Source organism: Microtus pennsylvanicus, chromosome 1 (assembly GCF_037038515.1).
Source record: "Microtus pennsylvanicus isolate mMicPen1 chromosome 1, mMicPen1.hap1, whole genome shotgun sequence".
Taxonomy (NCBI): domain Eukaryota; kingdom Metazoa; phylum Chordata; class Mammalia; order Rodentia; family Cricetidae; genus Microtus; species Microtus pennsylvanicus.
In genome coordinates this window covers 83,028,255-83,044,761 of record NC_134579.1, presented here as the reverse complement: position 1 = coordinate 83,044,761, position 16,507 = coordinate 83,028,255, and the positions used below count along the sequence as shown (strand labels likewise).

Sequence of the window (16,507 nt, the reverse complement as noted above, 5' to 3'; positions counted from 1 at the left end):
GTGGAAATAATGCAACCCTGTTATGTAGATACTAGGAACTGAAACTGGGTCTTCTTAATTGCAGCAAGTATGTCTAACCACTTAGCCATCTCTGACCCCTATATTTGTTCTAGTTTTATTTCTGTGTAATGCCTATAGGCATTTATATATATCAACTGCATCCCTGATGCCTGAAAAGGACAGAAGATTGTATCATATTTTTTAGTTCTGGAATTACGGACAGTTGTAAGGTATCATGGATGCTAACAAGCAAATTTGGATTCTCTGGAAGAGAAAGCAAGTCCTTCTAACCACTGCGTCATCCCTTCAACATGATTTAATTATATATTGAAATTAGCACGATGGGTTAATTCTTCAAATTCTGACATTTAATGTTGTGTTATTATCTAATAACCTATTTGAAAGTGAACATCAAGGATTATAAGTATAAGTGAGTCATAAGTTTGAATAAGGGTGTCTTAAAGCCAACCATATCCACTTATCAATAGCAATGGAGGTGTGGCCTCAGTTTACCCTATTTCAGGAGTGGGTAGGAGTTGGGGGTTGGAGATGTTAAAGGGAAACTGTTGCTGGTATGTAAAATGAATTAAAAAAATTAAAAAGAAAATGTTTAGAATAATTCCCAAAGAGCTAATTAAAATAAAATAATCAAAGAGGGTAAAACAGAGTAAATAATCTGCAAAGAGCAAGTACTTTTTCAGCTACTTTTGAGTTTATGGCAGACCATTTTTATTTCCCATAAGAGTTTCTTCCTATACTCTTGGGTCTTTAAATGAAAATTGCATTTATATGAATTAGCTGATGTTAGAGATTGTCCCTATGTTTCAATCTGATTATTAAACTTGCCAAATTTAATGTTACTTGCTTTACGATATCTTACAAAATTTCACCTCATAACTAGGAAAAAATTTGTTAAAATATGTACAAATTTAATATCTTGAACTCAAAACAACCAACTCCAAAATGATGCACCATAATTACAGACACAAACACACCCATTGTGAAAGAACGCCTTTACATTTTATCTAATCTTTTAAGCATAAACTGAGAATATTAAGTGTATTTGACCTCACTGAATTACCTTCTAACAATGTAGGTTCCCAATGCTTCTTTTGCTTATTAGGTAGGCTTACCTGCCAAGGCAGAAGCCAGTCCTGGTTTGCATCTTTGTGAGGTGCTATTTCTGTTTTCTTCAAAAGCAGTTTATGGAGAGCATGGGCCACTGCATACACTGCATTCCATATGGAAAAACTGAGATCAGAAGTGACCATCACAGCAATTTTCTCTTGCTTATTCTTTAGGGATAGATTCAGTGGGCAGGGTTTTTCATTTCTGGATAGCAAAAGAGGAGGTGAGCAATTAAAATTGTTAACCCAGAATTTATGGAAGTAAAGATCACCTGGGTACTGGGATGGTGTAAGTGACTCAAGAAAGTATTTGAAGCCAGGAGTATTTCTCTTCTTTGAAAATGAGAAGCTTCCTTCAAAAAAGTTCAGCAACTCATTCTGCTTATTGAATCCAGATTCTAAGTAAACTAAATGGGGTTTTGCCATGATCCACACCTTTCTTTTGATTGACATGATTCCATTTCGAATGCATAAAAGCTGTAATTCATTCATATCACCATAGAATACATTTACATTAACTTGTATATATTGAATGGAATCTACCAATCCAACCTCAGACAACTGAGGCTTCCAATTAGTTGGGATTTTTTCTGTAAAGGCCACACAAATATCTTCTGATGCCATCTCTGCTTTCAAGTCTGAGAGGAACTCCGTGCCTTTCAGATCATCAGACACAACGATACCCACCCACTTCCAGCCAAAATACAGCAATAAAGAGATCACCCCTTGGGTAAGAGCTTTGTCTTTATGAGATATCTGGTAAAGGGATGGGAATGTATCCTTGTCACTTAGAAAAGAATCAAACATTCCATATGTGACCTAAGGAGGTAAAACAAAAAAAGTGATTTTGAATTTGTAGGTATTTGTAATCATCACCATTAGAAAGGAAATGAGTTCATATTCACATAAGAGAATCAGGGAACTGAATATTGGTTAGGAAAATGTCTTCTGTGAGAATAGCTTCTCTCGTTCATTTAAATATGGAATGTGGCTTTTGTCAAATACTATGGACTCCCAAGTTACTAACAGTTATGAAGCAGCTAAGAAATGAACAGTATTCTGTTAACAATGTATTTCAAGAACATGATAGAGTTTTATTGTTCCAATTGAAATGGAACAGAGTACTGCCTGTAGAGAAAGACTGCAGAAGTATTACTAAGTGCTTCACTCTGACCACATGACATCATCTACCCTAGGACCTCTAGTGTTAGGAAAGCAAATAACAAATTTTATCATAGATTTTGCTACTCCATTTAGAAAAGAGCATCTATAGGAACATCATCAAGTATTGTTGCCTCTTCCTTCTCTAATAATAGATATGACAAAATCATCACACAGTAACTAATGTAAAATTAAAATCTCTGAGAAAGATGGAAATTATTGTGTATATTGTTTTTCTTACATTAGGATGCAATGCATTTATGAGTTGTTTAACCAAGTTATAAAAGTGTTACTTTGTCTGGTTTTCTAATATTGATTATTACTAAGCATAGGGCTCATCTAATGTTTCCTCTGTTTGTAGTGGTGCCTGCTGATGGTTGCTTTGCTTCAGCAGTGCCAGGCAAGAGCAAATTGCAGGTCTATATTTATGTAAGTAGCTGTTTTCTGTCAGTGCTATTCAGAGATCTACTTTTTTGAATGAGAATTAAATTTCTTGGAACATTTTCACTAGTGATGGCCTTGAGAATTGTTCCAAATTTATTTACATGTCCTGGACTTTCTATTCCTTTTTCTGTTAGTCATTGGCCACTGGATGAACTGTGAGATATTTATACTCCAGTTGGGGCAGTTTGTTATCTGTGATGTATTTTGACTTATGAACAGCATTCAGCTTTGAGCTGCCACAACACATCTTGACAATGATTTCAGATAATGCAAAAGTGATCTAAGTGATCCTCTTAGAAAACCACAGTATTTACTGTTTATGTTTTCACCGCACTTTACTGTTGATCATAGCAAGACACAGGTAATTCATTTATTTCTATGTTAATCATTGGTAGTAAACTTAGACAACTATTCTATTTTCTTTTATCAGTTATCCACTTTGACTATGAACACCAAAATTTTATTAACTTACTTGTGGAATTTTGTACAGCCCCAAAAGGGTTTCAATTGCAGCAGAAAATTCAGGCCTGATTCCTGCAATGATTCCAAGAGCATTGTATTGAGTTTTGAATTTGTAGTTCACAATAAACTCACTGCTTCCAGACAGCCACATCAGAGGGCCCTCTAAGGTTCTTTTGTGAGAGTCAAAGGTATTGTACATGTGGAAACCCAAGGTCACATTGGGAAGCAGGTGAGAATCTTTATTGATCTCCTCAATGGCAAAGTAAAAGGTCAGCAAATATTGGTAGTTCTCCAATCTTTCCCTAAACAGGAAGAGCAGAAGGATGAGCACACTCAGGACATTATTCTTAGAAACTCTTTAGCAAATTCAGGAAATTTGGAGACTAAAAATTAGAAAGGCAAAGCTAAACCACTAGAGGTCAGGCAGTGGTCGCACACAATATTAAGCCCAGGATTTGCTAGACAGAGGCAGATGGATCTCCGTGAGTTCAAGGCCACCCTGGTCTATACAAGATCAATGCAGAAACAAATCCAGGTGGTGATGGCCTACACCTTTTATCTCAGTACTAGGGAGTCATATGCCTTTAATCCAGCAATAGAGGGAATATAAAATGAGAGGAGAGAGGCTTAGTCTGTGCTTAGTGTGCTCAGTCAGCAGTCACCCACCCTTGGTAGATGTAAGATTCTCTAATGTCTTGGCTGCTTTTCTTTTCTGGTTTTCTGGTTGAACTCCAACATCTGACTCTGGGTTTTGTTTTTTGTGCTGCATATATGTGTGTAAATGTAAGCATGAGTATAAATGCATGCATGTATATAAATATATTGAAGTGTAGAAATGTCTATGTGTATAAATGCACACATGTGTATAAACATGTACCTATGCATAACTGCAGGTATTAAAACTCCTAGAAAGTGCTGTGTCTTCAGACTGACTGATTAGAACTTCAGTGACCTGAGGAGATTGGAATGTTGCAGGTCTAGAAGCTTGTTATCTTATTCCAAGGTAATAATAGCACCCTGAAGAGCCATTTATGGGCACCTTTGCAGGTTAACAAATCTCCTATAAGTAATAAATAAAACCCTTTTGGAATTGAGTCTCTTAGTAGAGCACTGGCTTCTGACATCCTAAAAGCCAATATTGAGATGAAGTAGCATCTTGGGCTTGTAAGATAACTTTTCCCATTTTGCCTGTCACCTCCTCTCTGATGCTTTCACTAACTGATTGACAGATTTCTTAAATTTTCAGTGAAAAGTTCATGAAACTACCTCCACATTAGAACATGGCATCTGGGATCAACTAAATTTGTGTTCACTTGCCATAGACACACAAATTTGGATCTAGAATAAATTCTCTTTTTTCCTATTTGAGCTAGGGGTTGAGATCTTTTTCCTATGGCACAAAAGAAATATGCAGCACCAAACAATTGATTCCGGTGGTTATATTTATTTATTTATATATATGAGCATTTTCTTCATAGCAATAATTCTAAAACAATGACTTCAAGAGGGAATGGAGCTGGGAGACAGGATAGAGTTGGAGGTAGGATAGGAGTGCAGGAAAATTATGAACAAGAGGATCAGGCAGCAGGTAAGTTAGTCTAGGAAGGCATAAGAAAGAGACTCCAGCCATGGGCAACCAAAAACCAAGCTTCTTACCAGAGAATTATCCTGGAGTTTATATAAAACCTCTGAGCCTGAGACCAGGAGGAGGGTAAAAATACAGAAATGTGAATCTGTTGGTCATTGCAGTGAAGCACATGACCATGAGTTTCCTGTGGTCTGTCTTAGAGCCACACACAAGCCCCCTTGTCTGGTGACTAACAACCAAAAGCTTTTCAAGTGTCAGGACCTTTACTGTTCTCAAATCTTCCCAGTCTCAAACCACTATGGAGACACCCTCCTACTGAAATCAACCATAGCAGTATGGCCTGGGTTTACCTCAGAGAGTGAGAGAATCCATCCAGCACTCAGAATTCACAACTCAATATGTCTACAGAACTCTGATGTTCAAAGTGAGAAAATGGGTCCTATTAACACAGGCTGGTTGACATTAGACCTTCATAAAATAGAAACTCAGGAACAACGTCAACCAAAGAAAATATAAGAATCCACACTGTCAGTTGGCCTCCCTCCATATGTACAGCTGGAATCTGCAATGACTGAGAACAGGGAGAGGCCTTTCTCTCATACTTCATCTTCCTTTCTGTATTTTAAAATTTGATTCAAATTTTCTTCGCTATATTTAGTAGAGTAGGTATGTTTTCATTACATGAGACTATTTTGCATGCATAGAGTGTGCTTTTATCAAATATGCACCAACTCTCACCATCCATGAACGTTAGCAGGTAGAAATAATGTTTTCATGTCAGCCTCAACTTGATTTCTCCGTGTCCTATGACTTGACTATGTGATGTTCTATTAAACAGATCCTACCATCAAATTCTGTAGGGTAACCAAGAACAGTGGAAATAGCTTGTAGTGTCTGAGTGTACATGGACAACATTCGCAAATGATTTAAAACAGGTAACCCATACCTAGCACGGGGCATTGCATTTAATGGTCCATGGTATCTGGGAGAGGCATTATCCCCCAACTATAAAATAACTCCATTTAAATGAGTTTTAGGTGTATATATTTTAGGAAAGAGACTATAGTTGTATATTTCCATTAGGTTTTCTGCAAGGTCTTAATGTTAGTTATTCATCAACACCCTCTCTCCACTGGGCTCTCCCATCATTCCTCACAAAACACTTTCTGCTCCAGTATTTCCAATTTCTGCTTTGCATCACATGAATTCTATTCCCCAAATAGTGAAATCTCAACTCTTTTGCACCTTTTATTTTACTGATATATATGTGTACTCCAGTTAAGTAGAGATACATGAAAATTCAAAACTAGAATCTGCATACGAGCACATTTAGCATTGTCTTATTATATCTGCATTACCTCATTTAAACTGGTAATTCTAGCTCCAATCATTGCATGCATAGTTCATAATTCTATTTGTGTTTTCAGATGAATGAAATTTAATTGTGTACATGCATCACAGTTTCAATATCCATTCATCAGTTGGTGGACATCTAGGCATATTCAATTTCAAGGCTATTGTGAATAGAACGACAATGAAAATGATCAAGAATTTTTATAGTCGGATATGCAGTACTTTTGGTATATTTCCAGGATTGATAGACATAGTTGATAATTTATATATCTTTCTATAATTCTAGAAATCCTTGACACAAATTTCCATAGGACCTACATCAGTTTGTGTTCCATTTTACCCACATAAATGTCAGCATTTTTTATAATTTCTGTTCCTTGGTTAAATGAAAGCTCAAAGAAGCTGTAATTAATATTTCACTGATTGCAAAGGAGATTGAACATCTTTTAACTCTTTCTCTGTCATTTATATTTCATCTGTTCTGAACACCTAGTTTAGTTCCTTATGTTTTAAATTGGGTTGCTTGATTTTAATCGATATTTAAGTAAGTGTCAGTTGACAAGACCTTGGGATCTCCAGTTTCTGTTATCCCAATTCTCTGATTTTGGATTAAGTGAGAACATTTGAGATGTAATCTTGAAGCCATTCAATATTGCTGGGTGAATGGGTTATTCGGTTTTGTAGTCTGTGCATGAGTACATGAGGCAGCTTTTCTTGCCATATTGGGCACCATTACGTGGAAACACATGTTGATCTTTTGTGATTTGGGATATTTTCCTTGACAGATTTCTTAATACACTTGGAAAAAACGAGAAACTTACCCTTCTCTCTTCTATCCTTGTTCTCCCTCCCAGTGTGTTCTCTGCTTACTCAAAGAACTTGCTATGCATACTCCTCATGTACAGTATTCAAATCTCTTTTATGTCTCAGACTTAGAGATTCCAATATTCCAAGCTGTTTTATTGTAAATAGTTTGACTTCACAATAGCTCCATGACCAAAGATGACACATTGGATTTCCAAATACTCATTCACTGATGGTGGGAGTGCAAACTTGTACACCCACTTTGGAAATCAGTATGGTGGTTTCTCAGACTGGAAATCAATCTACCTCAAGACCCAACATTACAAATCTTGGGCATATACACAAAGGTTGTTCAATCATACCACAAAGACACTTTCTCAACTAAGTTCATAGTAGTATTAATCACAATAGCCAGAACCTTTAAACAAGCTAGATGCCCCTCAAATGAAAAATGGATGAAAGAAATGGTGGTACAATTACAGAATAGAGTATTAATCTCTTATAAAAGCAGTGACATCATGAAATTTGCAGGCAAATGAGTGGAACTAGAAAAGAATTATCCTGAGTGAGATAACCAAGACCCAGAAAGACAAACACAGTATATACTCACTCATAAGTGAATATTGGTTGTAAAGCAAAAAATAATCATGCAATAATTCGTGGCCCCAGAGAGGCTAGTTAACAAGAAGGGCCCTAAGGGAGATGCACAGATCTCCCTAGAAAGAGGAAATAGATGAGATCTACTGGGCAAATTAAGGGTAGAGGGGTAGAGGAGAAGATATAGGGGATGGGAACATGAGGTACCGAGATGTTCGAATTGGTGGAGGGACAGAGAGGGAAAGCAATGAAAGAGATAACTTGATAGAGGTAGCCCTTATGGGGTTACAGAGAAAGCTAGCATTAGGGAAATTTCCAGGAATCTATAGCATTACTCTAACTAAAAATCCTTGAAATAGTGAAGATGGTATCTGAACTGGCCTTCTTCTATAAACAGTTTGGTGCTACCTTCATTGCTCCCAGAGGGCCTTCATCCAGTAACGAATAGAAGCAGATGTAGAAATCCACAGTCAAACACTGGGTCCAACTGAGGAATCCAGTTAAAAAGAGGGATGAGGGATTATTAGGACATGAGGGGCGAGGACATAATGGGAAAACCCACAGACACAGCTGATCTTAGCTCCTGGGAGCACACAGACTCTGTACTGACAGCTGGTGTGTCTACATGAGGCCCTCTCTTTGTGGGTGACAGTGTAACTTGGTCTGTTTGTGGAGCCACTGGTAATGGGACTAGGATCTGTCACTTGCTCACGAGGGGGCTTTTTGAAGTACATTCACTATGGTGATATTCCTTCCTTAGCTTTGTTGCAAGAGGAGTTGTTTAGTCCTGTTTTAGCTTGATGTCCCAGGTTTTGTGAACTCCACATAGGAAGACTTATCTTTCCTGAGGAGTGGATGGGGGATCAGGAGGGGGTAGAGATGAGGTGCGGTGGGAGGAGGGGAGTGAGGGGGATCTGTGGTTGGTATGAAAATTGAATAGAAAATTTATAATAAAAATAAAATGAAGATAAAACAAAGTTGTAAACTTTAGAAGATAATTAAGACATGCAAGTTACAATCCCTTACTTCAAACTCTACTACAGAGCTGCAATACGGAAAATAACTTGGTATTGGCAAAAAAACAGGCAGGAGGACCAATGAAACCAAATTGAAGACCCACATATTAATCCACACACCTTTGAACACATGATTTTTGACAAAGAAGCAAAAAATATCGAATGAAAAAAGGAAAGCATATTTAACAAATGGTGCCTGCATAACTGGATATCAACATGTAAAATAATGAAAATAGACCCATATCTATCACCATGCACAAAACTCAAGTTCAAATGTATGAAAGAACTCAACATAAAGACAACCACACTGAACTTTATAGAAGAGAAAGTGAAAAGCACACTTGAATGCAATGGCACTGGAGACCACTTTCTAAATATAACTCCAGCATCACAGACATTGAGAGAAGCAATTAATAAATGGGACCTCCTGAAACTGAAAAGCTTCTGTAAAGCAAGGGACATGGTCAACAAGACAAAATGACAGCCTACAGAAAGGGAAAAGGACCTTCACTAACCCCACATCAGACAGAGGTCTGATCTCCTAAATATACAAAGAACACAAGAAATTGGTCATCAAAAGAACACTCGGGAGGCAGAGGCAGGCGGATCTCTGTGAGTTCGAGACCAGCCTGGTCTACAAGAGCTAGTTCCAGGACAGACTCCAAAGCCACAGAGAAACCCTGTCTTGAAAAACCAAAAAAAAAAAAAGAACAAACAATCAAACAAAAATATGAAATACAGATCTAAACAGAGAACTCTCAACAGAGGAATCTAAAATGGCTGAAAGACACTTAGGAAAATGTTCAACATCCTTAGTCATCAGAGAAATGTAAAACAAAACAACTCTGACATTCCATCTTACCTGTAAGAATGGCCAAGATCAAAACCACTGATGACAACTTGTGCTGGACAAATTGTGGGGTAAAGGGAACACTCCTGCATTGCTGGTGGAAATGCAAGCTGGTAAAGCCCTTTTGGGTGTCAGTGTGGTGATTTCTCAGAAAATTAGTAAACAACCTTCTTCAAGACCCAGTAATATCACTTTTGGGCATATATCCAAAGGATATTCAGTTGTGGCACAAGGACACGTGCTCAACTATGTTCATAGTGATATTGTTTGTCATAGCCAGGAGCTGGCAAAACCTAAATGCCCTTTGACAAAAGAATGGATAAGGAAAATGTGGTACATTTACACAATGGAGTACTACACAGCAGAAAAAAATAATGGCATCTCAAATTTTGCAGGCAAATGGATGGAGCTAGAAAACATCATTTTGAGTGAAATAACCTCGACCCAGAAAGACAATTATCATATGTGCTCACTCATGAGCTGTTTTTAAATATAAAGCAAAGAAAACCAGCCCACATATCACAATCCCAGAGAACCTAAACAACAAGAGGACCCTAAAAGAGACATACATAGATCTAATCTACATGGCTACTAGAAAAAGACAAGGTCTCCTGAGTAAATTGGGAGCATGGGGACCTTGGGAAAAAGTTGAAGGATAGGGGAAAGGCAGGTAGGGTAAGAGAGAAAATTGTAGAGCTTAATAAAAATTAAAAATCAAAAATCAAAAAAGACATGCAAGTTAATGATAGGACACTTTATAAACAATCAAACTTTTTAATGTGCTCAGAGTGATGCTCTTCATTATGATGAGTACAAATGAAATGAGGGCAATCTTTAGCCTTCTGGATATTCTATCAAGGGCAAGCCTGAAGCAAATAACCAATAATAAATAAAGTCTGTCTCAAGGTGTAAATAATAAATTATATGATGTCCCTCAATGCCCTCAGAGAGATCTGCTGAAAATGGAATTTAAGTTACTCAGTGAAAAAAGCTTCCCATGATAAACAAAAATACCAGCTTCTACAATCAGCAGCTGAGACTATCCACAAACATAGCAGAAACAGACTCCACTTGAATCTTACCTCAGCTCTGAAAATTTGGACATCTGGGCTAATAACTGGCACATGTTTCACCCACCACCAGGTCCTCGCCAGAGTGTAGGAACTATTGGACTGAACGTCATATTCTGCCTGGCCAAACAAGGTTAGTTTTCTCAAGTTTCTCGTCTATAGTAAATCCCCATAGTTCTGATGGTTGAAGACTGATGCTGCCCGTTTGGCTGCTATAACCTAAATAGGGTCTTGAGTGATATTCAAAGAGTGGCAACCTCTGCTTCCAAAAAAGTCATTGAGAACACTATGGAGAAACCCAGGCTGGCTGCCCAGGTATCTGGTGAAGTCTCTGTCATTTTTCCAGATATAAATGCAACTTAGATTATATTTCCTGTTCATATTTATCCTTCTCAGATCTCTGATGATGTTGCTAAAAAAATGTAGCTTTATCAGTTTAGCATCAATAGGTAGATCTACTCAGCTAATCCAACAAGGTTGTAGCTGCATAGTCAGTACATATCATATTTGAAAATCAGGTCTTGTGTTTTTTTAAGATAATAGGTCATCTGCTCAAGAAGGCAGACTCACTGATAGGGTTACCTTGCTGACAGGTATCACACTGAGAAAGACAATCTCACAAAATAGGTTTAAATGAAAACTAAACTGAAGTTACCATGGCATTACTAGCAAAAAATTTTTAATATTATTTTATTTAAAAGAACTTCTTTTTTATTGCTTCCATTAATCAACCATTTATGTACCCTGGTAAAAGATGAGATGGGGCAAAATGGTTTAACATTGATGTAAATTTTGAGAGTTTTCAGATATGTACATGCAAATTATCAAGGTCTGAGGAAGCGATTTAAGGGTGGAGAAAAGAAGATTTCAATATTTCAAAGGAGAAATTGTATTAATCAATGGAGATCTGATAAGCTATTTATTTATCATTGACAAATATAGATATATTAATGAGTAGAGATCAGATAAGCTTATTTATCTAGCCTCGCTAAAGCATCATATCAAAGTGTAACATTTTTAATTTAATTCCACTGTTTTCTGAATATAGATTTATAAGTGGTTCTGATTATGGTGAAAAAAATCTCTGATATTCATATCCAAATTCTGAACAAAAGAAATAGGGAAAGAGTGTTCATGTTTGTATTCCCCTTTGGGTTCTAAGCTTTTCCTACAGCTATATAGAATAAACCTATTGCAACTGTTTATAGACACCGATGAACTACTTTTTCTACAATGAGGATTTCAGTGCAGATCACAGGAAGTGGTCATGGTAATATATCTAAAACTTTTATCTCTATCTGTGAACTTGAAAATATTAAAAATATTCACGTAAGATTCAGAGTGGAGACTTTTAGCCACCTCTGACAGATCAAACAGACTCCAGATAAGTGCTGTTATCAGTTAATAGTGCAAGCATTTCTGCCTACTGCCTATTCCTGAGGATTCGCTTTCTACATCCCCTGGTCTTGGCACTCCTTCTACCTCCTGTTTTACTGGGTTACTAAAATTTCCATGCTCTGAATGTATTCCTAAGAGTACTTAAAATGACAAATAAATCAGTCATTTCCAGAATTTTCTTTTCACTTACTCTATAACACCACAAATACCTAGAGGCCTAGAAGGGTGATTCCTGCTCACAGAGAAGTACATGGCTTGAACTTTCAAGAAATTACTTCTCAGTAGAGGACCCTCTTATTTTAGAATCAATGTTCAAAAGAACATGGGTAACAATTATAGGAACAACAGGGAAAAACAACAGGAAATCTGAAAACTCAAGTTAAATAACTCCTCCACAATATCATAGGTAACAAACAAAGGAAGTCAAAGGTATTCAGAGAAATCAAATGCCAGATGAGTAAATCAAATAGTGAAAAGATAATGACCTAGACGAAAATAAAAACAAGCAAGTGAATTCAACTGGGCATTGAGACAAAACACAATGCTGTACAGGAAGAAAAAGTCTGAAGGGAAAGGAAAAGAGCAGTATATATGTATATGACTCAGTACCAAGAAGACAAAAAAATACTAATACTAATAGGAAATTGAAATTCCTGGAGAAGGGAATAACAAATAGGAATGCTTGAAATAGAAATTACAAAACCTTCAATAAAAACACTGGAAAGTGCCTCCAGCAGAACTCACCAAGCAAACGACAGAGTTTCAAGCATGAAGAATGGGATTTTCTAACCACTGTATTAAAATATTAATGAGAAATTAATAAGTAGTAAACCTGACTACAGTGTCCAAACTCTGATGTCCTTTAAATAGAACCATGTGGGATAGGAGCATATGGGATAGGAGATGCTAAGATATCTATTAAAGACATGGGTATTTAACAGAAACTCTCCAAGTCCGTAGAAAAAAACCAAAACCAAACATATAAACATATGACATTTAGATCCCTAAATATATGTAAACAGGGTGGAAACTCTCCTTTTCCTATCTGAGTCAGTGTGTGTAAAAATAATATAAGCTAACTATCGAATCACAGCATGGACAGACACAAAATTTAGTGATTTCCCTCTTTTTTTCACTAACTGACTAGAAAAATGAAGAAGAATACAATGGGCTGTAGTGGCTTAATGAAAGAATAAAATTTGCAACTGAGTTTTACATTTTTGTGTTTATAATTCATTATTCTTAAAGGAGTTACATGTGTACATGGAGCATGAACTGTCATGTAGCCAGAATACCATCAGCAGAGTCACACAAGTACTTACGTAGTGATATTGAATAATAGATCCGGTTTGCTATCAAAAAATACCTTGGTTTCTTGAAATAGTTCTACTGTGATATAAATTGGAATAAAAGCACCTAGGATTATGTCAGCCTTCATAAAGGTGCTGGACATCCTGTATTCAGAACAGTCCCGTTGACATGTTTCTGCTAATGTAAACAAAGACTGCAGGAATAGGAAGAAGAGCAGCAAAGGAATGGACATGTCAGGTCTGCACCGAGACAATGCCCTGCAGTTAGGATGAACCAAGGAGATTATTGACTTAGGTCATGGAACACGTCATCAGTATCACAGAAGACTCTGTTAGCTACAAATGGTTCCCGATGTTGCATCAGTCTCTCAGGCTGCACATAGGCTATGGTTGTCATGCCAGGCATGAGCACTGACAGAAACAAAGTCCAGACAACTGAGGGTAAGTTGGAGTGTTCAGATTCCCCTCTCAATGTAACCAGTGTTGTTCTGAATGCACTGGCTTTTCTTGCTTCTATTTCCCTCTCATGCTCTGGGGATCTCATAGCACTAGGACACTGCACCTGCATCCTCTATGTTTTGAAAAACATACTTGTTTTTTTCCTATTCCCTCAACTCTGTGATTTCATAATCAACCACAGTTGACTTTGGAGAGCACCATTACTTGAGACATAACTGTACGTCACAGAAATTCTGCTTGTATGTTTTGGATTGCTATTTTGGATGACCCATAGCAAAAGAATGAGAAAAGGTGAGAAAAAGCCATAGCTGGACCACACAAAGCATTCAGTTGCAATATTCCATACAATGGTTTCACAAGAGGAAGAAGTGGTGATATCAGTTTTTAGTGTCTGTTATCCAGAAACACAATAACCTTGCATCTGTCTTGACCACCTTGTCTGCTCTCTCATCCTTGTAGCAATAAGTCTGAAGATGTAGAAATGAGTAAGGACATTCCAGACTAGTATAGAAGATCATTTTTAACCTCAGCCGTTCATGGTATTTATGTTTCCAACCAGCAAACGCATTGTCTGTACTCTGCTGTTAGTGCACTCTGATACATCCTCTCCCCCCACAAACAATTCAAAAAACTACCAATAAATAGTAGAATAATACTTCATCTCTTTATTTCTTCCTCTTTTTTCTAATACTACTTACCAGTAATACCCTTGACATATTTCAGAGTTTTAGTATATATTACTGATAATTATAGTATAAAATAAATCAAATTTTGTTATTATTTGTATACATGTTACATATAGAACAATAATGTATGAAAAAAGAAGGAATAAATTTTCAAAAGAATAAAGAGGGATACAATGAAATACATGGAGGAAGGAAAGTGCAAGAAAAATCAAATAGTTTTGTCTCAATAAACAAACAAATAAATAATTACATGAATGTCCCTCGTGTAGAATCTTACAAAATTTTTGTTATTGGAATCATTAAAATATACACAAAGTACTTTTGAATTGAACAATGTATGTTACTATTATTAGCAGTTCTATACCGAGTTTGAAGAATTTCTTTAAATTATCTGTTTTGTCACTGAAATTTGTTCTTTGACAAGCCATTCCACAATACCCTGATCTCCAGACTCTCACTGTCACCTTTCAAACTTATTTCAGGGGATTGACTCCTTAGGATCCAATTATGGTTGAGGTCAGACAACATTTGATTTCTGTTGATACCTTATGTCACTGAATATAATTTCTGCACTGGTGTACATATTCAAAATAAAATATTGTCTTTCTTGAAAAGTTCAGTATTATTCATATGTATGTAGAAACCACATGGCTGGAACTGCCAACTTCTGCTGCTTATTGGGAAAAGAACATGGTACCCTCTTCAATTACAACTTTATAATCTTTATGTTTTAAATGGATATCCTAAGGTTGGATATTCTGGACCTTGATATGTAGATGAGGTTAGCCTCAAACTCAAAGTTTCACCAGCCTCTGACTTCCAAGTGCTAGGATTAAATGTTGGACCAACACACCTAGTTATAAGCTTTTCTTTAATTGTATTTCTCAAGTTTAAAACTTAGCTGGGTGGGATCTTGCCCCAAGGTCTATTATTCTTTTCCATTTCTAAATCTGTTTATCTCCTTGTTCAGCATGCTCTATTTTAGTAGAAATCCTCATGGGTTTTACCACTAATAACAGAGGAAAAAGCTTATACATGATGTTTACAGATTTCCTCTGCCAATGGAAATAATCCAAATTATTTTAAAATTCTTCACTTTAACCTCAAACAGACTCTTTGGTCAAGATAAAAGTAACCATATTCTTTATCAAAGTATTACAAGCATGATCTACAGACCACATATTAATATTATTCTCCTCTCTATCATCTTGTGCAAGGCCCCGAGTTTTCATCAAATCACATTCATCACCAATGTCTTCCATGCTACTGTTTCTGTGGCTAATGAATTAGTACTTAAAGCTTTCAACTGCAGAAACACAGCTTCCTACAATACAGAGAATATCAAGAGCTAAATGACCAGCTACCTGGTGGATACCCTACTTTCTAGGACCTCCTTAGTGGGACAAAATCCAAGATCCCTACCCCATCTACCTCAGCTTCTATCGCCAGTCAGCAGGAGAATTTTCTGCAGGAAGGCTGCCTCAATATCAACCCCCCATTCACTGGATCCCACAAGCTACAAGCCGCATTCCACATGATCATTGCATTAGATACTAAAAAATCACTCACAAAATCCAACACCACTTCAGGATGAAGGTTATGGAGAAATTAGGAATACAAGGAACATATCTAAACATATAAAAAGCAATATATAGCAGCTTATAACCAATATCAAATTAAATGGAGAGAAAATCAAATTGATTCCACTAAAATAAGGAACAAGGCAAGGCTGTCTACTCTCTTTATATCTCTTCAATATAGTTTATATAGTTCTGGATAGAGCAATAAAAAAACAAAAGTATATCAAGGGGATTCAAATTAAAAAAGAAGAAAACAAACTTTTGTTATTTGCAGATGATATAATAGTACATATAAGTAACACCAAAAACTCTACCTGGGAAATCCAACAGCTGATAAATATTTTCAGTAATGTGGCAGGATACAAGATCAGCTCAAAGAAATCAGTAGCTGTAACATGAGGGGCCTGCTTGTTGGGGTTTCTATCCTACCTGGTACCCTACAGCTGGCAAGTCTCAAAGAAAATCACATAGAGTCTGCGGTACTTATAAACTGATTGGCCCATTAGCTCAGGCTTCTTATTAGCTCTTGCAGCTTATATTAACCCATTATTCTTTTATATGTTACCTTTTTCAGTGGGGCATGTCACATGTTGCTTCTTTGG

The 16,507-nt window shown here is 36.7% G+C and overlaps 1 protein-coding gene across 1 annotated transcript in view; it reads right to left on the bottom strand.

Moving 5' to 3' along the window:
• The window catches only part of LOC142840086 (vomeronasal type-2 receptor 116-like), a 29,098-nt gene extending 15,775 nt beyond the window's left edge, over positions 1-13,323 (bottom strand). Inside the window, exons 1-3 of the mRNA XM_075956571.1 lie at positions 13,193-13,323; positions 3,205-3,496; positions 1,134-1,946 (exon numbers count right to left, since the gene is read on the bottom strand). Of these exons, the coding sequence (XP_075812686.1) occupies positions 1,134-1,946; positions 3,205-3,496; positions 13,193-13,323 (1,236 nt within the window). The remainder of the gene's footprint in view (positions 1-1,133; positions 1,947-3,204; positions 3,497-13,192) is intronic.
• Between the last annotated feature and the right edge of the window lie 3,184 nt (positions 13,324-16,507).